Genomic DNA, 26515 nt, shown 5'->3' on the forward strand with positions numbered 1-26515 from the left:
CTCTCCCTCCCTCCTGCTCTGGCTCATTGCCACTCCTTTCTGTCCCGCATTGGTTGGAGTCTGGCCAAGGTGATGAGTCCGTTATTACTGGAAAAAAACCCCGTAAAAATCATCTTCACTCAGTCGTTTGGAAGAATAAGTAAATTTTCCATCAATAAAAGTCCTGGGTGGTGCAGGGATACAGAGGATCAACTGTTCTGTTAAATAACATGATCCTTTTTTATATTACAGACATTGTAATAAAGTATTATTATGGCGGCAGCCTGTCCTCACACTTCGACTGGGCCAGCGTGTCCTGTTGTGATGATGACAGCTCTCGCTTGGCAGGAGTTTCCCCGCAGGAGCTCTTTCAGTTTGCGATGCACTTCATAGTGTCACATTTCCCAACTCTAATCAGCATTATGGCGGTCTCACTTTTCCCAGATTTAATCAACTCTGTAGCCCCGAAAGAGCCAATAAACGCTCTTAATTTGGCCATGTGCAAGGTCAGGCAAACGTTTTTAACCAGAATATGATGGAGGTTGACGTGGTCACTTTTCCACATTAGATCTTTAGATGCCAGTAGGGACACAGGTCTGACTTAACGGGCGCTGTAATTATACACACTGTTTACCACCAACATCATTAGAAATAGGAACTGATCTTTTAATGCTCGAGAACAGCAGGAAGGATTACAGCAAGCATGAATTGCTTCAAGGCTCGTGTGGTCTCCTGACTATTCTAACACAGATTTATAAAATGTGACCTTATTCTTAAAAAATCTCTTTAAGTTTGTAGACATCATCAAGTGTATTGACTTCGTTATGTTATAATCTGAGATTTGCACGATGCACCTTCAAATACGCCTTTCTTGTGCAGAAGAAGTCTTACTGACAGATGTTCAAGTTATGGTCGTGGTTTTGGATTTTGGTGCAGTTTCTGCTCCTGTTTTTACTCCCCGTTAAGCTTCTAGTCGCTTCCTCTCTTACTTTCTCTGTGTGCCTTTTGTAGTTTTGCTGTCTATCTTTGTATTTTCTCCCACTTTCACGCACAATTTTTGGGTTTTATTGCTTCCACCTGAACAGTTTGTTCTGTGTGTGGTTTTTTTTGGGAGGGGATGAAATTTTGGCTTTTCCTGGAATCTTGTGGTCTTCATTTTGGGTTTCATTTAAAAAAAAATGTGTAAACACAAACCCCCTAAACCCCAAAAGCATCATCTAAAACATTGAAAATCCTGGAAATCTTGCTCCTTTTATACTCTCACATCTGGACATTAAGCTCATCATAAATAAATATGAGTTTTTTGCGAGAACAAAGCCTAAAAGGCTAAATGAAGCTCATTTTATTCGATGGTATCACAAAACATTTAGCAGGGAATGCTGAAAAGAAATTTGCCCTTCTAATTTGTTTTTAGGGCCTCCTGGTGGCTGAGAGACCATAAATAGGTGTTTAATTTGTTTTATGCCTTTCGGTTAGCTCTCCGTGTTTAAGTGTGTGTGGTTATGTGTTGGTTTCATGTGCCTCTTTTAGATAGATCAATAGATAGATACTTTATTGATCCCACAAGAGAAATTATTGAATGTTATGTTTTTTTCTGTAGGTGTGCGTGTTTCCTGGTGCTCAAGAGTAATATTTGAGAAGACACTGGGATTGTTTGTGTGAAATTCTTATACACATGATTATCTCTAACCTCACTGCATCTCCCTGCAGCTGTTTGTGCCTTTTATAGCACATGATGGCGGGATGAGGCTAAACAAACTGGAACAGAGGCATAACATTGCTTTTTATAGACTTTTTAAAGAAATGATTTATCTGTTTGTGTTATTTGTTTCTGGAAAATGCGACCAGTGATGGTGGTATCAGTTGAATATCATTAAGGCAGAAAAATCACTGCAGGGGAAATCCATTTGGTTGCGCAGCCTTTCCTGACATGTATAAAGAAGGGCCAGAGCAGAAGACCAGCAGCAGTCATACATTTGTTGTGTCAGATGGGGTTATGGGGTAGTTCAAATCTGAGATGATGAATGATCCGTCTGAGACCTGCAGCCTGTGGGGAGTGGGGATGGTGTGGGAGAATGGGAATGGGGAGTAGACCAGCAGCAGTCGGAAATGGATGCATTTGGTTATCTATATCTATAGTCCTGCTGGAACCTTTGATTCATTGACTAGAAACTGGAAACTGAAATCCCCTGAAATGCTGACAAAACCATTGTTTTCAAGACAACTCCATCCAGCTGGCAGTGACGACCTTCGGTTGAATGTTCTCCACCTGTGGACAAACACAAACCTCAAGGTGCCGGTGTACAATCCACCTGTTCACCCGCCCATAGTCCAGCTGCTCATGTGCTCTGTGAAGATGTCACTGTGTGCGTCCATCAGGATCATCCATATGTCTACTATCCACTGAGTTCACATGTTATTTGAGCAGTTTATATGCCTTTCCCTATTTCATTATTCATTATTGAGGTGAGCCTCTATAGCAGATCTGGGCTGACTCACTGTGACTTGGCGTGTGTGTGTGTGCGTTGTGAGTGTGTATAGCCCTACAGCATGACTCACTCACTGCTTTTAGACAGATGAGGACAGCGGTCTCATTGAGGGCAGCCCAGGTTTTATACAAGAAAAATAGCCACTTAGATTAGATTACGTGATGCATTCTTCTCTCTCCTCCTTCTTTCTCTTTCACCTTTCCCCCTGCCTCTCTCTCTCTCTTTCTCTCTCTCTCTCTCTTCTTTTTAGTGACACACACACACACACACACACACACACACACACACACACACACACACACACACAGAGTTGTGTTTTCATATTCTTGTGGGGACATCTAGGTGACATAATGATTTCCCCAGCTGCTTCTCCTAACCCTAACCATCAAAAATTAATGTGCTTAAACTTAACCATAACCTAATTGTAACCCTGACACTAAAACCACATTTTGAGTCTCACAAATGTCTTCACACTAATGGGGACGGGTACTTTGTCCCCATGAGGGCTGCTGGTCCCCACAAGTATAGTAAACTTCCAATTTTTGGTCCCCACAAAGATATGTAAACATGGCACACACACACATACAGATAGACACACAAACACACATCTATTCGCCCAAACTCAATCACCTACAAATGGAGCTATCTTCACGCCCTCAGGCAGGTGTCTATGTACACCTTTGCCTGTTGGCACAAACACACATACAAACACACACACACACTCAGACACACGCAGACATTTAAACCCAAAGAATACCTCATCATTTCTCCTTCTGATGATGGACTAAAAGCTCAGTATAATCTTTTTTTCCAATGCAATCCAACACTCTTCTCTGTCTGCTGACTGGGCATTATAAACCTGATATCTGTGTCCATTTTGTTTTTACCCCCTCTGTGTGGTTGTTAAGTGTCCATCCATGGTTCAGTTGTGGTGTTTTGTATATCAATTATGACCACTGAGCAGATCAGACAAAAAGCTAAGTAAAAAAAATAATCAAAAAGACACATTTATAAGTATAAAAAACACTTTTAAGAAGAAAACACTGTCTTACATTTATTTTCATATAACTGATTGGATACACTGATGGATTTTACAGTTTAGATGATTTTTCTTGGTTATGGCATGAATAAACACTATAACTCTGAATAAGTAGCATCATGGTTTTAAAAAAGTATTTTGGTGGTGAATTAAGCCTTTGTTAAGCTTTGTCCATCTAAATAAGTTTTGTCTTCAGAGGATGTTCACGAGGATGTTTGTGTACCCTGAAATTTATGGTCACCATATATTTGTCTGCACAGCCACTGCACTAAAATTACACACGAGTTTTCCAAGCAAAAAGTAGCACAAGGCCAGGATTATACTCACTTGTTTTTGTTTTACTGCTTTCTAGTTCACATGGAGACAGCTTGGAGGAAGCATGCTCAGTGGGTGCCCTTGTAGTTAAGTGGCTGCATAAAGAAATGTGCACTGAAACACTCGTGGACCCTTTGTACTCACTGAGACAGAAAACATGCTGCTGGGGTAATGTGAAGAACTACTTGTCCTTGGTGTGTGCAGCTGTCAGAGAGCATCTCTGCACGGGAGTACAACCCTTAAATCCTTGAATGCAATTGATATCATAGCCATATCTGTTGTGTGTGTGTGTGTGTGTGTGTGTGTGTGGTGTGTGTTTTGTTGCAATCTGTAGAAAAACTGCTTGGAAAAATAGGAGAGGTTGTGTATTGGTCTGGGCTATGTACGAAGTCAGTCACTCCCAGTTTTCTGCGCTACATCAAGTGTCTTTAATTAATGTTTGAATTTTCAGTCTGTGCACTTGTTCATTATATAGTGACTAAAATCAAAGCAATCTTGCTGTATGCATTGTGGCGCTGTGGCTCAGGAGATAAAGGTAGGCATCTACCAATCAGAAAATTGGTGGTTTGATCCCTGATTCCTCCTTGGCCTTGGACAAGATAGTGAACCCCAAAGTGCCCACAATGCATCCATTGCAGTGCGACTTTATGCTCTGTTTGTTAGAAAGCACTTATGAATGTGGCTTGTAGTAAAAAGCACTTTGACTGCTAAGTTAGAGTAGCAATCCATCAATGCACAGTGCACTGTTGGACAACCGTATTCTGTCTCAAAGATAAATAATGACAACATTTTAAACAACAATTAGTGTCAAATATCATCCAAATAAATACTGGAACAATCACTAGAACTGGAGCATAGACCTGTTAGTTTATTAACCAAACTACAAACCATAATTTTGGTTTAATTCAAGTATTAAAAACTCTCTGTAAAACACCAACACCACAATCAAGGTGCACAGGTCCAGTTCTGTAACCTGTATTAGCTCCAGCCTGTTACCTAATGTGATCATGGCCCTAACCATGTAATCTTTTAGCTTAAATAAAATGTACATTAAATTCAACAGTTGCCTTGAGGCACTTCATATTGTAAGGTAAAGATGGTCCTGTAAGGTTTATACTACTGTATTTATGTGCCACAGTCTGGATGTATTGGATTAGTGTTATTTCTATGTTAGGATCCTTGAGTTAATTTTAGGATATTATTGGTATGATTACGTATGTCGAATATTATATATTTATTTGGTGTGTTTGGGTCCTTGTTTATAAGCTGATGATAGCTTTTCGAAAGTGCCATTTCATAACTATTTTATATATTAGCATACTAGTATTTGCATTTTAATTGATTTGTAAATAAGCTGAAACCTACAATACAGAAAGCTCACACGAGTCAGGCTTTCTGTTTCCTTGTTTCTAGTGTTTGTGCTAAGTTAAGCTAACTGCCTGCTGTCTGGAGCTTCATATTTAACAAACACACATGAAACTGAAAGAGATCTTTTCATCTTTTTCCAATAGATGAAAAACCCTAAAATGTCGAACTTTTGCTTGAAACAACAGCAGAGAAAACACAAGTTTTATATTCTGAATTTTCACATTAAAACAGTTTAAAACAAACTCAGATCTTTTATTTTGTAAGGCCTTAGCTTGAATGAAATGTCCGTAATTAAAGAACAGATGGATCTTTGTATTGCAAAACAAAGAAGGAGAAAATGCCACGTTAAGCTGTCATTGCATCATACCGTTGATATAACCATTTGTTTGATCCAAAGAGATGATGTGGATTGAAAATGTGCCAGGGTGCATATCAGGGGAAGCTAATATCAGCGTGTGTAATTACTGATAGCCCAACGATCGCCCTCTGCTTGGATAAACCCGATTAGGATCGACTAGGCTGTAAGCCTCTCTAATCCACCGTAAGGAGAGAGGGATGGATGCAGGGAGGGAGGAAACTCAGAGAGAGACAGGGTGGCACATAGGGTGAAGGGGAGAAAGGGAAATAAGGATAAACAAGGTGCAAGAGGATGAAAAGCAGACAGGAACAAGACAGAGAGAGAGAGGAGAGAGAAGGCAGAGGAATCGTCAGGGAAAAACAGGCGAAGAGAAGCTGCACAGTGTGTCAAAGCAGATCACTGCCCGCAGGAAAAACACAGGCAACAACACAGCAAACTGAACTCCCTCCAAACCGCTTTTATCTCCTTCCACTGTGGTTTTGACCTTTGCCACTGCATCCAAGAGTTCAACCACATTTTATTTTAAATCACGTTCCTGCTCTGTTTGACAAATGTGGTTTTTTTTCCTTTCATTCTCATTATATTCTGCAGATCTCTGTGCATGGTTGTTGTATGCACAGACTGTGGATAAAAGATGAAATGCAAAGTGCCTGAGTGCTGACTCCTCCTCCTCTGGCTGCATAATAAAGTCCAGTTTGTAAGTTTATCGGGTCACAGGGGCAGCTACTTAAGCAGAAAAACACGGAGATCCATGCCCAGTTACCAAAATAAGTTTGTAAGTCTGTAAGAAAAAAAGGCCCAGGTCTTTGATGGCACCTGTAAATGCTGAAGCAGGGTTTACCTTGAGAGTGGCAAGGTGAGAATTAAGTTGGTGGTAAGTGATTAACACTGTCTATCAGCAAGATTACACAAAAACTACTAAGCAAAATTCAATGAACGGATGGACAGGTGGGAATGACAGAGGAACTCTTAGATCTGTGTCGTTTCTCTCAAGAAACAGGACTCTGGCACTGAACCTCGGGGAGGATGTGCTTTTCTACTTTAAATGCTGCTTTGTTGTCTTTTTGTCTCAAAAGATGCTTTGCAAGACTTTATCCAATTACGATCATCTCAGTTAAGTAAATTTGACTTTAAATAGCTCTTGAGTACATGGAAAGGAAAAGAGAAAAGGGAGAAAAGAGCATGAAAAGCAGGTGGGGGTATAAAGAAAACAAAGGGAGGGAATGTGATCAGAAAACACAGAGGAGTAACAGACTGGAAGAGAGACGCGTGAGAGGGAGAGAGAGTGAATGAAATAAATGCAATTTCCATGATCAGTTTAAGTTTGAGACCATTAGTCCCTGTACGTGTGTGTGTGTGTGTTTGTGTGGTGTGTGTGTGAATACACCGTAAACTTGGGGGAGCCGCACAAAAGCTCACACATATGATGTGATACAGTAGATTCCCGTGATATGAACCCCTGTGTGGTTCTCACATACGGTATGGGGGGGAAAAAAATCAATATAATCACAACTATAGTGTTACCATCCCATTTTTCACTCTCCCTGTGAGAGAGAGCACGCACTACATAAAAATTAATTTCATTTCAGCCTCAGATAAACCAGTGAGCGTCAGAACTCAGGCCACGCCTCTGTGTAATTTCCACTGTAAAAACTGAGGGAGAGTGAGAGAATCCACAGATTTCCTTGTCCTTTACTGACAAAGCTAAAGTGGCTCCACTTAACTGGTCAGAGGCCATAAATGCATTAAGAGTTTTCTTTGCATTAGCAGGCAACTTCTTGTGCAAACAACCACAACAGCAATCATGAGAAGTCATTTCGCTGCTGATGAGTCTGCAGCTGCTTCTTGAGGTTATAAACTTATAAAAGCTCTTTGAGAGAGGCAAAGTTTAAGTCTTTATTCCTTTTCTAAGGCAGGAGCTGATGCGGAGGTATGTCTCTAGTGGCATTCGTTTGTTTGTCGGCAAGATTACACGAAAACCATCGAGCTGAACTTCATGAAACCTGGTGGAGAAGTGGATAGCGACCAGAGAAATACCTCAATAAATTTTGTTGTGAATCTGGATTACTTTTCTTAAAATTACAATATAGTACATTGGCTTTGGTGAAGAGCTCTTTTGTTTTCACAACCTCTGGCTTACACATAACATTGTTTAACATCATTTATTTATTGCTTATAATTTGCATTAGTAACAACTTACTTGCTATAACCCAAAAAAATAAAGAATACAGATAAAATAGTCAAAAACTAGGAAATAACAACCTTAAAATTGTGCTTTATTGAAGTAGCCTGCATAAGGAAATGTACTTAGTTGCTTCTACTGCTTTTCCAGAGATGGCTTAGCTGTAAAACTTGCATTGTCCTTGGAAAACCTGCAATTCTGCCCTCACAACTTCTTTGTGTTTTGGTTTTTTATGATTACCTTGTCCAGTGAAGTTTCATTTCTATCAAAGCCAACTAGAGGCAGGGAAATGCTTACTGTCCAGAATAGACAGATTATGAGAACCATCAAAACATTTCGAAGGACTAAATAGTTCAGCTGAAAACACATTAGACTATCTTAAGTGTGGCATCCCATGATATACTAAAAACAAAAGTAGATTTATTTATGTCAATTTACCAGGCGGAAATGCAAACAAATAGAAGGCTGAAGCGTCTACATGGCCTTTTACATGAGGTACAGTGTGTGCCCCAGGCCACTGGCTGTACTGCCTTCAGACTCAGACACAACTTTCTTAAACAGATCAGGCACTTTGATCATTTACAGCATAAGTGCAGGGGGAGCTAATTTAATGAACGATGAAAGCACCATGGTAAGACGTGACACTGAGCCTTCGTGCAGGACAAGGAGCTTGAAACTCACTCAGCTAAATGGAGTACACAGTGTTTTTTTTTAATCATCTGGACATGTGCTTATCCTGCCCTGCTATGCTTCGCATGTGCTGAGGCCCTGAGGGGCATCATTTTTCCCAATGCATGTGGAGATAGGAATATGAGAAAATTTCCTACCAGGGTTTGGCTGTCAGTCTGTTCTTTACATCACTTCCATTTTCCCACGCTGCAAAACTCAGTGCTGACATAATTGCTCTAGTCCAGTCATCTTTCTGCCAATCAGCTTCCACTCTACGTACTTTACATCGCACTGGCCATCTTTCATTCTTCCTTGCAGATTCCTTCATGCAACCCACCTCCTCCCCAACTCCACCTCATGCAAACCACTCATCCAAGCCTCCATCTTATCTTCACCACCACGAGAGTCTAGACTCCAGAGCGAAAAACTTGACATACGGATATGGATAATGGATATGTGCAGGGTATCCATTAAAACCATTTGAGGAAACTGGAATAGAACAGTAAAAAAATAATAAGTGGAAGGCCTAAAAAACTCTCTACAGCAGATAAACAGTATCTGAATGCCATGTCCTTAAGAAATAGAAGAAAATCCCACAAAGACCTGACCCAGGAGCTGAGGGTTGCATCTGGCCTCTTCAGAAATGTTCTCAGTGGAAGGGCGGATAGCAAGAAGCCTTTCTTAGTGAAGGAAGGGAAGAGAAACAGGGACAAAAGGCCAAGGTATGCCAGATTACATGAGGGCTGGTCTGAAAATGAGTGCCAACAGATCTTGGAGTGATGAATCCAGATTTGAAAATTTTGATTCGAATTGTCACTATGTACAGAGGAGGTCAGGAGAGAGGTACAACAGTGAGTCTCTAGGGCCAACCATAAAACATGATGGAGGCTCTGTCTGTCTGACTGGCATCGGCTTCATTTCTCATAATAACGATGATCCCAAGTACAGTGCCAATGCACTAACAGTATACCTGGATTCAAAAACACAGAAGGATCACCATCAGTCATGGATTGGCCTCCCCAGAACCCAAACCTCAACATCATTAAAGCAGTGTGGGATCATCTTCACAGATAACAGAACAAAAAGGCAGCAGAAGAGCTTTAAATGCCCTTCAGGTTGTACTGAGTAATAAAGTTTGTAGCAAAGTTTCACTTTCTCCTAGAAGAAAAGCAGAGCTGGAAAAGAGAGTGAAGAAGCACTTTCGGGCATGTATTTGGGTGGTTACTTTGAAAAAACAATCTAACTAATTGTCACAGCACAAAATAACGTTTTATTTAATTCTTTCACTGTCGTGTTAAAAAAAAAACGCGACATAAAAAAGGAGCCGTTAGTTTGCCCGCTGGGGGCGCTGTGTTTTCTCCCATCACCCTTGACATTAGCGGGATGCCACCAATCTCTTCCGGGTTCACTCCGACTCGCAAAGGTTGGAAATGAACCTATGAAGACATAATTTATGTACATAACCACGTTTCCACGATAAAGGGAGAAGTTTTACTGTTATTTTTGCACCTGTGAGCTTTATTGAAGCTTGTAGTTGTTGAAGCCGCTGCTGGTTTAGCTCTCCGTGTAAGTTTAACATGTCTGCGGAGGAAGCGGACAAAACAGCCACCACTGATGCCAGCGCCGGAGACGAGGAGGAGGAATGGCTGTATGGAGGTAAAAACAACCACCTGACGTCCACAGAAACGGTTCCTTCGAACAGACAGAGACGTGGAACACGATGTCTCTCGCTATGTTCCTAATTAACTGCTAACAACAGATATCACTGTGCGCTATCCCGTTAATCACGAGCGTTAGCCTGGAAGCTAAGCTAGCAGCGGGATTTTGGTCGGCCTGTTGTGGCTGCACCGCTCGAGTCAAATCATTTGAGTATTACTCTGGCTTGTTATAACGTTTAACTGGACTATGAAGTGGCGTATGTATTTTCTGCAGCTCACCTTGTTAGTTAAAAAAAACAACAACTTCAGTTAAATATATATTAGATAACGATAAATGAACTCAGTTGCTTTTAATTTCTGTTCCAGATGAGTCAGAGAGCAAAGACGAGGATGAAGAAGCCAAGCTGAACGCTGCTGTCAGGTAACTATAATTCAGTCCTAGCCTGGATTTAAAAAAACAAAAAACCCTCTGTGTGTACCACATTTCAGGGTCAACGAGCGTTGGCAGAGTAACTAGCAAAGGTAATATAGTTCAGTACAGCTATCAGAAAATCTTCTCACGAACTCTAGAAGTATTTCAATTTCTAATAATTTTTAGATTTATTGAGGTGGATTTCAGCTGATGCTGTATCCCTGGGAACGGATAAAAGGCACTATTAATACACACGCAGAGGTCACTTTATTAGCTGCACCTTGCAAGTAACTGGGTTGGGCCGCCTTTTGCTGTCAGAACTGCTTTAATCCTTTGTGGCATAGATTCAGCAAAGTGATGGATGCATTCATCTGAGATTTTGGTCCATGTTGACGTCATGACATCACACAGTTGCTACTGATGAATCGCTGTACATCCATGAGAATCTGATGAGATATAGGTAGGCTGTATCCTACCTGAGAACCTACCAATATTCAGGTAGGATATGGTGTTTAAATAATGCTCAGTTGGTGTTATGGGAGCCAAACTGAAAATATCTCCCACTCCATTACATCACTAACAACGCTAAGCGGCAGCTACAAGGCAGGATTTGTCAATGCTGTCATGATATTCGTGCGTACCATCTGAATGTTGCAGCAGAAATCAATTCTTTGGTTGGTTATTTGGTTATATGATCTACTGCTGCCGTCCTCAGCTTGAATCAACCCGACCATTTACCTTTGACCTTTGGCACTGAGAGAACTGGATAGTTTTTCTTTCCTTATTTTCCCAAGCCCATTCTCTGTAAACCCTAGAAATGGTTGTATGGGAAAATCCCAGTGGATTTCTGAAATCAGCCATGTCATGCTGATCCATCCAAACTAAAATCACATGCGAGATGCATTTACTGCTATGTGATTGACTGATTAGATTGCTTTACATCTAGTATGTTAGAATATTATTGAAAAGAGAAAATTATGAGGATGTTGTTTGTCAGTCGTTAACTGTACACCTCATCTCTTCATTTATACTCATCCACATGTGCTGCAGATGCTGATGACACTATTGCTGCTGTCATAGATTCATTGATCCTACGGGGGAAACTCTGTTACAGCAGCAGCACAAAGAATAAAATTAGTGTAATATAATCTAATCTTGTTTAGTAAAGGTACCTCTGGCTCATAGTGAATGCTTTATAATGACACCGTTATTAAATTATCCCCAGCCTTAGACAGATTCATCTAACATATCTGTGACAGACCAAAAATAATTTTGGCTTACTAATATATCATCACCTGGGCTCCACCTAACATACAGACATCTTACAGTTACATTATGTGCTTAAATTTGAATAACAAAAGTGGTTAAACATATTTAAAAAAAAAACCAAAACAAAAAAAGTCAGCAGGTCACATGAGTACGTGTAAATATCTAGTTTAATTAAAAGTTACTAAAGGAGACTTAAAAACAAACTAATAGTCTTTTGAAACATAATTTTCTCCTAGTGTTTTACATACAGATAGATTAAAGGAAAAATGTAACACCTTGACCTCTACAGTGAGGTCATGCTGTGGCAGCTTTATGTTTTAAGTGACATTTTGGTGGCATGTTTTGTTTTTTTAATACTTGTTCTCTTTAAGATAAGGGTCACTGCAAGTAAATATAGTGTTTCTAAAAGATCCCCTTTATCCTTTGATTAAATTTTCCTTCCTTATTAGAATGGCCTCTGTTAGGATGTCAGTGCTCTGATGACTGAATAGTTTAAAGAGTATGAAAATGATGTAAATCAGATGTTGTGGCCTTCACAGTCACCAGATCTCCACCAAGGTGAAAAAACTTTGTGAGATTTTGGACCCAGAAACTTTGGACTGAGAAGAAATTTTATATTTGGTCTGTTGTGTCTAATGTTTTCATATCTGTAGTGCCCCTGCTGATGCTTCAACAGATGATGCTGCTGCGCACGCTACAGGAAATGGAGTTGCCTCTGAGGTGTGTAGCTTACATGCACAGTTTCAATAATTTTTGTTTGTTTTTATTACGAACCTAGATTCAACTCACTGAATGTTTCTTGTGTTGTTTTTGTTTCTGGATTTTCAGGCCACAGGTGAGGCTGCAGGCGAGGATGTGGAGAGCGACAGCGACAGTGACGATGACGACGATGATGTCCGTGTCACGATTGGAGACATAAAAACCGGAGCGCCACAGTACACGTACGTTTGAGGCAAATTGTGGTGCTGTACATATTTTTATAGTTTGTGGCTGGTTTAAATAAAAGCTGCTGGGTGAGGTTTCTGATTCGGAGATGGCTCATCACCTTGCTTGTACCTTCCTTGTGATGTAGCGTGGTGGTGTCAGCATCGTGCTCTGTGGGGTGCTTCTCAGTAGCAGGAGCAGGAAAACTGTTTAGAATTTAACAAATAAATAATTCAAAAAGAACCTGAAAGCAAACCTCACAGTGCAGCAACTTTAGATTAGGCTATCAGTGCCACAGTAAGTGTAAGGAAACTACGAACGTGGAGTTGCTTCAGGAAAATTCTGACTGTCCTTGAGTCTCTGAGATCCCAATTGAACATTTGTGGAGAGATCTGTAAGCTCCTCCTGAGAGGATCTGCCAGGAAGAATCTCAAATGTCATAATGACTTGATATGGAATCCTAATGAGTGAGTCAACACTAGCTGTTTGTACTACAAGCTTCTTAATGCTTTGACATGACGGAGTTAATGGACTTTTTGATCCACTTATAAAACAGGATGCTTCAGTGAACACATAAGTTCAAGTGAGCTATCAACAGCTAAATAAATCAATTTGCTGAAAAACTGAAAGGGTGATGTGAATATGGTAATTGTAATTTGGAGTTTATGTTGGGATGCTTCATTCAGAGTCTTAATACTGTTGTTTTCCTCCCAGAACTTATGGAGCCCCACCTGTCAACCTCAACATCAAATCAACAGGCTCCCGACCTTATGGACAAGGTGTCGTTCTCTACTGGCTTAATCTCTTTTTTCCTGAATAAAAACATACAATAAAGACAGTTTGCCTGTTTCATTACTGTGATGTCTTCTCGTAACTTGTTGTATTGTTTATTTTCAGTTTCCGCAAAGCTGAAGGGAGTGGATCTCGATGCACCTGGAAACATCAATGGTGTTCCAGTGCTAGAGGTGGACATGGAGTCTTTTGAAGAGAAACCATGGAGGAAACCAGGTGCGTGTGTGCTTGTGTTTGTGTCTTTGCTTTTATAGACAAAATATTTAAAAGCCAGAGGCTGCCTCCAAAAGTAAGTAAATAAGCATTTTATATCATATGGCAAAAAAAAAAAAGTCTTGCAGATTTCATTTTTTCTACCGATCTCTCTTTTTTAATGCTTTTTATTGTGTTATAAATCAAACACACGATTTCTTTTCTTTTTTTACTCTAGTGTGCCCCCTTCCCTAAAATCTTCTATAGTAGAACAGCTCCAGCTAAAATGACCGAAAGAAAACATTGAGTCTACGAGATCTATGTAGAAGAAATAAAACTTGCAATATTTCCGTAGGTGAATCTATGAAAAGATTGTAAAGAGTAGCCTGCTGTGGTGTTTGTCTATAGAGCCATCATCTTTCCACTTTCTGTAGCTGTACGACTCATGGTTGCCTACCCTGTTGGGCTTCCAAGTATTGCCAGCCTTAACAAAACGCTACGTGGTGGAGGCACTCTTGCTTTGAGGTCATTAACACCCTTTAATCAGAGCCTAAAATGACTAGCGTGGTTGTGCGTTAGTCCTATGCACAGCTCTGCAGATCATTGTCTACATTTTGTATCTGCTTAATGTCACTGTCTGTGACAAGCAGGAGAAGTCACTGCTCCTTTTATCTTTTACATCAAGTTTGTAGTAGAGATTTTCTTAATATCTTAGACACCACAGTGTGCAAGTTGCAGGATGTTTGCTGTTTAGTAGACAAATATGACCATGTGTCTCTAATTCCATTCCATAATCCATAATTGTTAGTCAACAGAAATATGGTATTAATTTTTTAAACTGCTTGCTGTTCCTTCCTTTTTGAAAATTGCAAGGTTGACATCGTGGATCCAGTCTTAGCCGAATCTGTAAATCCATATTTGCTCCTCAGTTTATAAAAGGAAAAGAAAAAAAGAGCACCTCTGATGATTTTTGTACAGAATTTCATAAAATGTGTGAATGTTTTTTTTTATGTAGGAGCCGATCTGTCAGACTACTTCAACTACGGCTTCAATGAAGACACATGGAAGGCTTACTGTGAAAAACAGAAGAGGCTGCGTATGGGCCTCGAGGTCTCTACAGTTGGCTCAGTGACAAGCAAGATCACTGTAAGATATCACTGCACCACTGCTGGCTCTGTCTTTGTTTGTTTTTGTACTTCAGCTCCTGCTTCCACCAACCCTCAGTTTCTTTTTGAGCATTTTATTTCACTTTATACAACATGTAAATGCCTAAACGTTAGCAGATCTAACAGCTAAATGTTTCATAGCTGTTCCATACAGGTCACGGGACCACATACCTTAAAGGGGAAAGCTGTGTGACCTCACTACGTGTTTTAGCTTTTGTCTTCAGTTAACCACCAACGCAGAGCATGTGGTAATGTGGATAAATGAGTAAGGGCTTGCATTTTTAGGAGGCAGCTTCTACAGGGCGTTCACGCAGGAAGCGATTAGCGATGAGGTAGCAACCAGAGTCAGTGACATACTTTGATGTCAGATGACTTACAGAAGAAAGAACAAAGACATTTATGTCATGTTATTTTTGTATCTAGGTATTTTCCTGGAAATCTACCAGCATCTGAATTTTAATTGTAAGAAATATAGCCAATGTGTTTCCAAAAACATGCAACTACACAGTGACTTCAAAACCATGATGAAAAATTTAGAATTTTGTGTTCTGCTGCATGACCATTGCTTGACTGTACTTTAAAATCAGCACCTTCGTTCTCCTTCAGAAGACACATGAAATGTGCTAATAGGCTGATTTTTTTTTGTCTCTCTTTTCCAGGTTCAGCAGGGCAGAACTGGTAATGAAAAAGACATACCCAGTTTGCCAGTTCACACCTCAAAGCCAGACTTCACATCTCCTGTCAACTTGTACAAGTCTGCTGTCAGTCAGGTCACCAGGTAAGACTCCTGCCTCTACATTCACATGTTAAATATCTGGTAGAGAAACACACTTACAGTTTTTCAGTAGAGATTAAGCGCACAATGAAATACATAATCCAGTTACGGGGCTAGGGAGGGTTGGATGAAGATGCTTAAAACAACCACATACAGTTAACTGGCCATCTTTAACGGAAGGATGAGGAGTAAATTGTTGATAGTTTTGGTACAAGAAAGTTAAAATTTCTTCAGTTTATTGTGTTAACAGTTTTTAAATCCAACATTCTCAGACACCATCTTGGGGTTAAAATGAGGCGCCTTCCCATGGTTTTTATTATGTGTGTTACTCTCATTACCCCTGTCCTTTGTCTCAAAATGGTAGGATCTCTCCCCCTCTTTGGACTGGCCCGCCTGCTCAGGACATGTCTTATTATACGTAAGTGGGCATGGCCTTGTCCCTCCGAGGTTAAGGGGGCCTGATGGGAAATGCATAGATGTTTAAGGAATGGGCTCCTCTGGGTGCTTTTGAAGCCTCAAAGACAGCTTGATTTTCACCCTTGTTTCTTTCTTTTTGTGTAGTTGACTTGCATGTGTCTTTGTAGCTTTACAGCTTAAGCAAAAGAGAAGAAATACTAACAGCAGGCCAGTTAACTATGTGAGGTTCTCATATCATATTAAAAAGGTTATTAGTTTCCTTAATAATGATATTTATTTTAGTTGTATTGTAACAGTATCAGAAACTAGTTTAATTTTATATTTTAAAGTTAAACCTCCTAGGACCTGGCATATGTGGACATCACATTTTGGGTTGTCTAGACAAAAATACTAAATTGTGCTCTACAAGGGCCTGATATCCATTTACGGGGACATTACCTTGCCACTGTTCTATCAAAATTTAAAACCAGTGTCCTCATTTGTGGATCTCATTTTTCTCAGAAACAAAAATCAGGTAATTCTTTGGGACCTGATGAATGTAAAACAATCAGCCCAAATAGCAAAGAGAAATGGAAAATGCATGGCATGAAAGAGTTCGGGTCTTAGGAGGTTAAAGCTAATAAAAATGACAAGTACTTTCAACACAAATAGGTGGAAAGTCCATTTAAAGATGTCTTCTCTTTTTAAACCACTATTTTTTTTTAAGTGTGTTCTTTAAGGGTATTATAGTTTTTATCTGAGACCCAAAAGGCTGATTTAAAACAAGCTTAAAAAGAAAGTTACAAATTGTTTTAGTTCTAAACTTTGGCTGATTGTTGCAGATATGATGGTGTCATGGTGGCTCTGCAGTTAATTGAATTTTAATTTCAGTTAGAATGATGGCTTCTGCTGATTTATCAAAACAAGATAATCGAAATAAAACAATAATTGTGCCAATTTCTTTAGTGTTGTAATGCTCTAAAAGTCCTAAATCACTTCATGGCAAGTTCAAATTAACTTATAATTTAACTTAAAAATTACATTAATAATGTTTACCTCTAAATTTAAAAAGAAAGTGTGAGAGTATTCATGGTAAGTAGCCTTTATCTCTGTGTTGTTGTTTTTGCCATAGTTAATGAGTACTGTCGTTATGTATGCTGGTAAAACAGCATACATAACGATACGTACCCCTGGATTACTAAATTATCAGACAGAAACTGACACTTTTTGGTGAATTTGGCTTATAGTTTATTTTGCTCATTATTTTTGATTGTAGTACATTTGAAAGTAGCTGGAGCCCATTTTCTTTGGCTCCTGCTCGGTACCTTAATGTACATTTTTAAAAAATTGTCTTTTTTTAGGAAATCGAGCGGCACAATCGATGTGATTGGTGGACAGTTGGCAACTATCAGCAGAGTTGAGGGTCGACGCCGACATAATCTAGAGGGCAACAATATTCAGGTACAAGCAAAAACAGAAACTCACAAAAAAACCCTCCAGTTATAGTTTATTTATGCGTCTTTCACAGTGAACAAAACACCGCATAAGGCCTGATTTAGATTTCTGTGGGGAGTCTTTGTGTAGCTTATGATGTAACCTACATAAGTGGCCAGCATTGTTGTTGGCATTTATGCTCGTGCTGGTGTGTTAATTATCTTGTGGTCGCGCCCCAGTGTTTTATATGCACACCCAGCCGTTAGAAACAAATAAAATGCTTGGACTTTTTTCCTTCATGGGTTCCCGCTCTTTGTTGTGGGTTTTTGTTTTGTTTTTCGTTTTTAGAGGCAAACATTTTTTTCCTCTTCTTTGTATGTTCTCTCACATCCATTAGGATGGTTTCAGCAATCTCCCTCCAGGAATTTGCTGACATTTGTGAGTCTTTCTATGAATCGTATTCCTTATACTGAGCAGTGATTGTTATTCTCTCACTGATGAACTCAAAAACAGCAGGGAAAAAGTAACTGGAAATGCACAAGAGGAGTAGTACTGACAGTAGTTCGACACTTTGTCCACCCGACATGTTTCTAGTGAGGTGCACGCTGGGTTACGCCTCAGGGCTTCAGAAGACTTTGTGGTTACGGAGTATGGCAAACTCAACTTCTGATCATGAAAAAGCATCAGGCAGCTGTTTTTAGTATGTTGACAGACATTAAAACTGTGTGATGTTTGCTCTCTTGGTGTTCCTCCTCACCTCTCACCTCTCTGTTGTTGTGCAGGTAATCTCTGAGCACTCGACATCAGAGGCTGAGCCTGCTCCGGCTAAGATTCCCACATTCTTCCCTCCCGGACCACTTCCTCCAAACATTCCCCCACCGCCATTTCTCCCTCCGCCACCAAACGTCAGTACTGCACCCCCACTCATCCCCCCACCCAGTAAGTTCAGTTTCCTGTTTTAATGTTTATCGTCATTATTATCATCATTATTATTATTATTATTATTATTGTTATTATTATTGTTATGCAATATTTTCAGCATGTTTACTCTCTTCGCTCCTTCTGCTTCTTTGTAGGGTTGCCCATTACTGTCCCTCCTCCTAGTTTTCCTCCACCAACTAGTGGGCCTCCTCCTTCTATCATCCCCACTATGGACAGGTAATGCATCTGTACACACACACACACAGTTGCAGTTCAACTCTAGCACTTTTTAAATATGGATGTTTTTAAAGCTAGTGCAACATTTTAAATGTATAGCTTGAAAAAAACTTGACATAGACATAGTGAATAGACATGTATTCACAAGTGTTTTCAGCTGCATTTTACACCTGTGCACACACTTTAAGTCCGTTTTCTTCTATTTACAACCCCAAACATGTGCACTGGCGCACTGACCTGCAGTTCAGTGACACTGTATAGATATTATATAAAAGGTTTGCTTTGGCCTTTTTTTTCCTTTTTGTTTTTGGTGCAAAGTTTAAAGTAACCCCACCCCCCACTTAGTTATTCAAGCTGTGTACCCTAGGGTTAATCTGTAAGGAAACACAGCCTCATCTTTTTTAATGTGTTTTCATTCAGTTCTAAAACTTGAGAAAAGGTAGGACGATTATATAACGAAACATAACAATGCCATTTGGTGTTATATGACTTTGTTTGAACAGTAATCGTTGCGTCAGTGAAAAGACAACACGCACACACATACACATTCTGAAGTAATATGTTTCCTTTCTCTGTGTTTTCAAAGCAGCCATCCAGGAGGTTATGATGGACGCTCTGTTCCTCCGTATCCGTTTCCTCAAGGTACAGACCAATGTAATCTGGTGCTGTCAGTGACAGATGTGGCAAACGCTACAAAAATGCATGTTCAAATGCATACATTTGCGCTATCATCATTCGTAGTTACATATTTTTATTTAAATGAACTCCAGCTTTCCCTCTTATTTGTTTTCAGGTGCTTACCCTCCCCCCATGGTTGGAGGTGTGCCTCCTCCTTGGCCTCCAATGATAGATAACTCCAAACCTTGGGATTATTATTCCCGCCGAGATGACAAAAGAGACAAGGACAGAGAAAGACCCAGAGAGAGGACACATGAGCGGGAGCGAGAGAGGGAGCACAGCCCTTCAGCTATGAGCTATACCAGGTACACCAGCGGGACAAAAACAGAGTAGTGAATGGGCTGCTGGGGGATTTGAATGGCATCTGTAAAGCCACAGAAAGGGATAAACAAATAATTTGAACAGTTTGTTTTCAGCTGTTTGTGGGTATTGGTGTATCAGTGATCATACATATAGTCATCACACGGTTGTCAAACTCATCACAAATATTACCGAGAGCACAGACAGAGAAGCTTTTTAAAGAACTAATAAACAGCATCTAGGAGAGAAATTAAGAGTAATAAAAGAAAAGTGAACAATTGATGTTAAGACGCTGCTTTAACCAGAGACTGAGCTGTTTTACATGTAAATGAAGTAAATTCTTCTTTCCTTTTCGTCTTCTAAAGCGACGACGAGCGGTTTCGGTACCGTGAATATCAAGAGCGTGGTTACGCAGAACGCCACCGTGACCGTGCAAGCCGAGAGAAAGAGGAAAGACACAGAGAGAGGCGGCACAGAGAGAAAGAAGAGGGGCGCCACAAGTCCTCACGCAGGTAAATGAACACACAGTTTTTCTTTCACCCCTGTTGTGTAACTAGTTTATTTCCCAAACTATGGGACATTTTATTTATTGGTTAGTTTACTGGTCTTTTTAAAAGTGAAAGCCTGTCACATAGTTAACGCTGATGAAAGATGCTCTCTGTTTTATTTATTGGGCTTAGTTTAACCCCTGTAAATACTGGAAATAGATACTTTATGTAAATATTCATGTATTTCTGCAGACAAAGAATTTTGATTCTGGAGGTTCTGTGGTTTCCTGTTCTAGGCCAATCATATATGAGCAGGCAAACACAGGAGGCAAAAAACGGATTGCATTAAATAAACACTATTGCATATTTTTTTTTTTTTTTTTTTTTTTTTTTTTTAGAATTAATGAATTATATCTGTATCCTTAAACACTGATCACTGGGAGGAACAGGAAGTATTGTTCCTGAGGCACACCGACTAAACCAGAAGCCATTAAATATTGGCTGTTATTGCGTAGACACTCACAGACAACACACACAGGGTTCCAAGATGATTGGACTTTTAATCACGCAGCGTTGGTGTTCTAGGGCTAAGCTTATGTTGTGAAATGAAATGTAAACATGTGAGTTAAACAGAAATATTTTAGCTTTTACGAATTTTCAGTTGTTACATATGAAAATACAGTTTAAAGTAAAAGAAGTAGCAGCTCATGAAGTGTTAGTTTTATCGAGATCTGACCTTTAAAACGTTGAGAGATTCAGTGTTCAGCTGTAAACTGTGAAGTCACAGAGCTAACATCAGCAGTCGCAGACTTCTCATTAACAACAACAACAACAAAAACCCCCCAAGAATTTTCAGACAATTTGATGTCGTCATTAAAAATGTCATGTGTGTGATGTGAGGATCGAAATATCAGAGGAACAAAAATGCTCAACTGACAAACCCTGAAAGGTTTTTAATACTTTTTCTTTCTACCTCTCTGCCCTGTCTAACCCACGCTTCCTCTCTTAATTCTCCTTTGTCTTTGCCCTCTCGTCTCTATTTCTCTTCTTCTCACCTTTCATCTGTATTGATCTCGACCTTTCTTTGTCCGTGTCTCTTTCTCACCTCCTACCTCCTCTTCCTTCCCGTCTCCTTACACCTGCCCTTTACTTCTCTTCCGATCATTTTTTTCTCTCCTGTCCTCTTCACCTTTCATTAGCAGCAGTAGCAGGAGGAGGCACGACAGCGAGGAGGGGGACAGCCACCGGCGGCACAAACACAAGAAGAGCAAGAGGAGCAAGGAGGGCAAAGAGGCCAGCGAGGAGATCAGCGGAGACCAAGAGAATCAGGAAGCCATGGAGTAGCGATGACCACCTTCCATCTTTCATCCCTTCATTTGTCTCCATGCTGACTAGAAAGGGAGAAAATGAACGAGAGACCAAGAAAACCAGAAAGTGGCTGAGTGACAGATGGCCCTGTCACTCTCCTCTCCATCAGTCTCCATTCTCCTCCACCCTGCTGTCATTCACCCTCACCATCACTTCAGAATAAATGGAGCAAAGGAGAAGGAGGTGGAGGAGGAATGGTCATTCTCCTAACCCATCTTTTCCATCTGATCAGGCAAAACATCATTTGGTCTTTAACCACCTCATTTCTCTCTCTCTGCCCCTTCTTTCAGAGCACTGCTGTAAATTAGGCTCAAAGATTTCACTGTATAGTCGCTATGATCAGCAGAATTTGCTCTTCTTCTGTTGTTTGTATGTTGTCCATTTGTTCTTGTCCCCAATGAAGACTTCCTTAGAAAGCTGTCAGTTAAGTTCAATTAAACACTTTTTGATAAGATGTCTTTTTGTGACTTTTCTTGGAATAAATACTTCATTGTCTACATTTTCATTTCTCCAGAGCCTAATAATGTTTATCATTTTTCATTTTATAGTCTCCCTATTATGCATCTTTAGTTCACAAATTTATAAAGTAGAAAATACGTATAGTTCTTTTCAGATTAATTAAAGAGGACTTAATACACACTTTTCTATATTTTTATTCCTGGACTCTTTTTACAAAAAAAAAAAAACTTTGCATGATTCAGTCTAAAAATAATCCTTATTTATGTAACAATGAACTTTGGAGGAGCCCGTCAGTTCATCCAGCACCTGAATTCAGACTTGGGTCTTTAGACAGCTTTCTTCTGACTGACTGCATCATAAAAGACGGAGGTCAGGTGGGTTGGTTTTTCTCTGCTCATGAGGGGAAAAAATGTCTTAAGCTGAGCATTTTGAAGTTGATGTGTATTCTATGCATACAGACTTTATTTAAAAAAGGAAACTTTAATGTGAGGATCAACCATTGGAAAAGTACATGACAAAATAAAAATCACAATGGACCCTCTTTAACTTCAATTTTTGAGTTCATGTAGAACAGGTGTTCCAGGCCTCAAAGGCCGGCGTCCTGGGTCAACACACCTGAATCAAATGATTAGTTCATTACCAGACCTCTGGAGAACTTCAAGACATGTTGAGGAGGTCATTTAGCCATTTAAAGTTACGTTGGATCAAGGACACCAGCCCTTGAGACGTGGTGTAGAATAATATACAGAGTTTTACACCAGAAAGCCTTCAAATATTAAAAGCCGCTCATTATATATCAATTTAAGACTGGGCTTGTCAGTTAAGTTGGGAGCATCTTGTGTCCAGCAGTTAAAATATTGAAATGAAAACATTGTGTTCTTTTTGTCTTTCCAAGCATTTTCCGCATCTTAAAACGACTCTTCAAAATGTGACATTTTTTTCTGAATTTGCTTTAAAAAGTTTTAAAGTATTGGGTTGCAAACTTCTCTACTTTGATCTTGTCTCACATGGTCTCTGAAGTCTTCTGGTTTGTTGCAAACCTAAGACAAAAGCTTTCTGCTGGTAACCCTTTCAAACAAGCCATACTTGTTTGTCTATTTTCTAATTATACCCATATGAACTTTAACATTTGGCATGCTAAGGCCTGTAGCTCTTGGGTTTTTTGCATTTTCTCTGATCCTTAACTGAATTTGCCAGGATATCCACTGCTTTTTTTGTGAATAATCTTGCTTTTTGTAGAATACTTAAAATTGTTTGGAAATGAATAACCCTTCCTAGATCGATGTGCATCAACAGTTGCATCTCTAAGATCATTGCTGATGTCTTTCCTCTTTGGTGTTTTTCTCCTGAATGCTCCAGACCTGCAAACTGCTAAAGGTTTGTGCTTTTATAGTCTGTATTTGGATGGAGTCAATTTTTTTTCTTTAATTTGTCATTTGTTATGTCTCCAATTACGGATGACTACCGTATGAGTTCTGACAACAATAAACATGCCTGTTTTCAGCTACCGTAGAGTCAGTTAAATGCAAATAGAGGGTGTTACAGATACCCGAGTAACACTTGCAATAGTCCTAATTTTACTAACATAAAAGGATAAACTTGTGATCTCGTGTATCCTTGAGTATCAGTGACTAATCGGGGAAGATTATCTCAGTGAATAAAGAAAACATCAAACGCACTTTATTACAGCCCACACAATGCTCCCTGTTGCATGTGATTGGATCGATATTCCTCAAAGAGGTCAAAGTCTTCCTTCGATCATCCCCTGCTGTTTGCCTTTGCTGCAAAGGTTCACAGCACAAGTGAATAAATGCTGCATCCAGAGAAATCTGTGAGGCTGTGAAGTCAAAATAGAGCTTGGAGGCAAACAGGGAGGCAGTAACAAAAGAAGAAGAAGGAAATCTTGAAAAGGAGAAAGGAGACAGTTAAAAGATGAAGTGTGTTGTTTTGTTGCTGAGTCTGCTCTCGGTGGGACGCTCAGCTCCTGTGAGCAGCTGTGACACTCTGATAAACCCAATAACTGTCAGCACGGAAGAGGTAAGTTGCTTTGGAGCAAACGCGTCCCTCTTGGAGGGAGAAAATTTAGAAAAAACAATCCATTGTCAGAATTGCAATACAATTAAAGACTACATATTGAAATTTAAGGGTAGTGAAGTCCTGGGATTGCATCCAGCAACTGGCTGGTTGGTCTGTGTGGAATTTGCATGTTCTCAACGTGTTTACATGGGCGCTCTCGAAGTACTCCGGCTTCCTCCCACAGTCTAAAGACATGCATGTTACATTAAGTGCTGATTGTAATTTGGCTGTAGGTGTAGATGTGGGTATAAACGGTTGTCTCTCTATGTTAGCCCTGCGACAAACTGGTCACCTTTCCAGGGTTTACCGCACCTTTTGTGATGTGACTGCTGGGATGTTATTCACAATAGAACACAGAAAACACATAAAATGTTTAAAGTGAGAAAATGTCCTATTTAAAGAAACATATTAGCTCATTTCAAATTTTCTGGCAGAAACGCATCTCAAAAAAGTTGGGATGAGCTCCTGTTTACCACTCTGCAGCATCCCCCGTTCATTTAACAACAGTTTGTAGACATCAAAATGTTTCCAACTGGTGAAAGCTCTGGACTGCAGGCAGACCTTTATTCTGAAATTGTTCCACAGTTCCATCTTTGCGTCTCTGAAACTCTGCCTAAGATGTTCTTTTTATACCCAATCATGTTACTGACCTGTTGCCATTTATTCTACTTAGTTACAAGATGTTCCTCCAGCCCTTTCTTCTTAGTACCAATGACTTTTCCACCCTTTTGTTTCCCCCCATCCTGACTTTTTAAAGACGTCTTGTTGCCATCCAATTCATAATGAGCTAATTTTTTTTCATTTCATTTTCAATGGCTCATTCGATTTGGGGTTTTTGATGTTCTGTTGTAAATAAAATATAGGGTTTTGATATTGATTGATTGTTAATTTATTTCAAACATGTAAACAATATACAGGTACATTTAGAAAAGAAAATAAGAGAGAAAAAAATACTATACAAAAGACAATACGTTTCAATATTGCTACTGTTCTGATTCATTTACATTCACAAATAATTGCATTCTGCCTAAATTAACATTTTTCACAGAATCCCAACTTTTTTGCAAGTGGGTTTGTATTTTAAACATACTTAATTCAACTTGTGCCTGTGTGCTGCAGATATTGGGAAAATGGATATACATTGGGGGAAGCTCTGACCTCCCGGGAAGTCGTTCCTTGGGCTTCCTGCTGACCAGCGTCTGGTTGAATCTTACTACAACTGCCAACAGTAACGTCCTCAATATCCTGCAGACTCAGAGAATGTAAATGCTCCCTTAAGCAATTTTAACACAATAGCTGAAGTCATTTATACATATTTATTTTCTTTATTTTGCTATGTTTATCTTGACATCAAGTTCTGATGCTTTTATTTTCTTCCTCACAGAAATGGTGACTGTTCGAGCATGACGTATAATGTGATCTTTGAAAACAGCACAATGTTAATCAGTGAGTAAAGAATGGCCACAGAGGTTTTACGTGCAGAGGAAACCTGCAATCACGTAGTTTCTTGTGATTTCCAATTTCAAGAAACTGTTTTTTTTTGGTTTGTTTTATACAGAGGAGCCTTTTTACCTAAAGGAGGTCTACCTGCCAACTGGCTGCTCGGACTGTCTGCTTGCTTATGAAGAAGTCATCTCTGGGAAAGATACTTTTACCAGCCTTCTTCTATTCAGTAAGAAACACACATCCCACTATACCATATGTGAATCCAGAACACTTTTTTCTTCATACTATAGTTTTTTTGAAGCATGAAAATCTGTAGAAAAACTTTTAGTTACCTGTTTTTTTCCCTCTTTTTGTTCTTTATTTCCAGGCAGGAAAACGAGTGTCTCTCCCGACGTTGTGGAGAGGTTAAAGAAACAAGCAGAATGTCTCCAGATGTCATCACCCATTATGATGGACCCAAACAACGGTGAGTTTCAGCACATTTCTTAACATACTGTGTCACTATTATGTCATAAAAGCTGTTTGTTTTATTTGTATTCTTTGCATACACAGAAATCTGCCCCGACAACCTCCCGCCCTCTGAGGGGCTCAGTGCCCTCAACAGCTTATTAGAAAACAAGATGGCACATCGAGTTGCGAGAGTCCTGGATGTTCTGTTTGATGTGTTTGTGAACTGGTAGTTTATTATTTTTAATCTCTGCTAAATGTACCTTTAAATGGGAGAGATTGGCCAGTTTTTTGTTTTTTGCTTTTACTTTAATTCACATTATTTCACTTCTGTAAAACATATTGAGACAAAGTTATACGTGTTAGAACACAAAGCAGAAAACAAACTATGTCAAAACAACCATTAAAGGTGAGGAAATTATGAAATTTTGTCAAAGTCTGTGTTTTAATAGTTCATTATTTTCTTTGTTTTTCCTTTTCTTTCACTGTTCCCATGTTATTTTGGTTTTATTTATTTTTGCTTGTTTTTATTTTTGGTCTCTCTTTTAGTTGCTGACAGTTCATCATATGAAACCTAAGGTTTGCTATGATGTAAACCTGTTACAAATCTTGAAAACCATGTCACTTGACACTGGGATTGAAAAGGATCTGTAGGAAGTCTGTTACATCAATGTACCT

The 26515-nt window shown here is 39.5% G+C and overlaps 2 protein-coding genes across 6 annotated transcripts; both read left to right on the forward strand.

Annotated features, from left to right (window-relative positions):
- Positions 1-9766: 9766 nt before the first annotated feature.
- fip1l1b (FIP1 like 1b (S. cerevisiae)) lies at positions 9767-21908 on the forward strand. 5 transcript variants are annotated; one of them, XM_005456794.4, is made up of 16 exons: positions 9767-10055; positions 10424-10478; positions 12392-12458; positions 12567-12679; positions 13377-13441; positions 13560-13670; positions 14662-14792; positions 15472-15590; positions 15952-16005; positions 17345-17444; positions 18200-18356; positions 18494-18575; positions 19162-19217; positions 19369-19558; positions 19919-20065; positions 21244-21908. In XM_005456794.4, the coding sequence occupies exons 1-16, from the start codon at positions 9977-9979 to the stop codon at positions 21383-21385; spliced, it is 1668 nt and encodes a 555-aa protein (XP_005456851.1). In that variant the 5' UTR covers positions 9767-9976; the 3' UTR covers positions 21386-21908. The 5 variants fall into 5 exon arrangements, with proteins under 5 accessions (XP_005456851.1, XP_013131186.1, XP_019215393.1 ...); XM_019359848.2 differs by having other exon boundaries at positions 9768-10055; positions 21241-21908; XM_005456793.4 differs by having other exon boundaries at positions 9768-10055; positions 19165-19217; positions 21241-21908.
- A 1725-nt stretch (positions 21909-23633) lies between these two features.
- On the forward strand, positions 23634-26267 carry LOC100705881 (uncharacterized). The gene is made up of 6 exons (XM_003452142.4): positions 23634-23905; positions 25064-25206; positions 25329-25390; positions 25503-25616; positions 25758-25856; positions 25943-26267. Exons 1-6 carry the CDS (start codon positions 23801-23803, stop codon positions 26068-26070), a joined length of 651 nt encoding a protein of 216 aa, XP_003452190.1. The 5' UTR covers positions 23634-23800; the 3' UTR covers positions 26071-26267.
- Positions 26268-26515: the final 248 nt, after the last annotated feature.

The sequence above is a fragment of the Oreochromis niloticus genome, linkage group LG6 (genome assembly GCF_001858045.2).
Source record: "Oreochromis niloticus isolate F11D_XX linkage group LG6, O_niloticus_UMD_NMBU, whole genome shotgun sequence".
Lineage (NCBI taxonomy): Eukaryota > Metazoa > Chordata > Actinopteri > Cichliformes > Cichlidae > Oreochromis > Oreochromis niloticus.

Coding starts and splice junctions, on each gene's coding strand:
- fip1l1b (XM_019359848.2), top strand. CDS start 9,977: ATGTCTGCGGAGGAAGCGGACAAAACAGCCACCACTGATGCCAGCGCC. Junction 12,680..13,376: donor ACCGGAGCGCCACAGTACAC/GTACGTTTGAGG, acceptor TTTTCCTCCCAG/AACTTATGGAGCCCCACCTG. Junction 19,559..19,918: donor TCAGCTATGAGCTATACCAG/GTACACCAGCGG, acceptor CGTCTTCTAAAG/CGACGACGAGCGGTTTCGGT.
- LOC100705881 (XM_003452142.4), top strand. CDS start 23,801: ATGAAGTGTGTTGTTTTGTTGCTGAGTCTGCTCTCGGTGGGACGCTCA. Junction 25,207..25,328: donor ATCCTGCAGACTCAGAGAAT/GTAAATGCTCCC, acceptor TCTTCCTCACAG/AAATGGTGACTGTTCGAGCA. Junction 25,857..25,942: donor TATGATGGACCCAAACAACG/GTGAGTTTCAGC, acceptor TTGCATACACAG/AAATCTGCCCCGACAACCTC.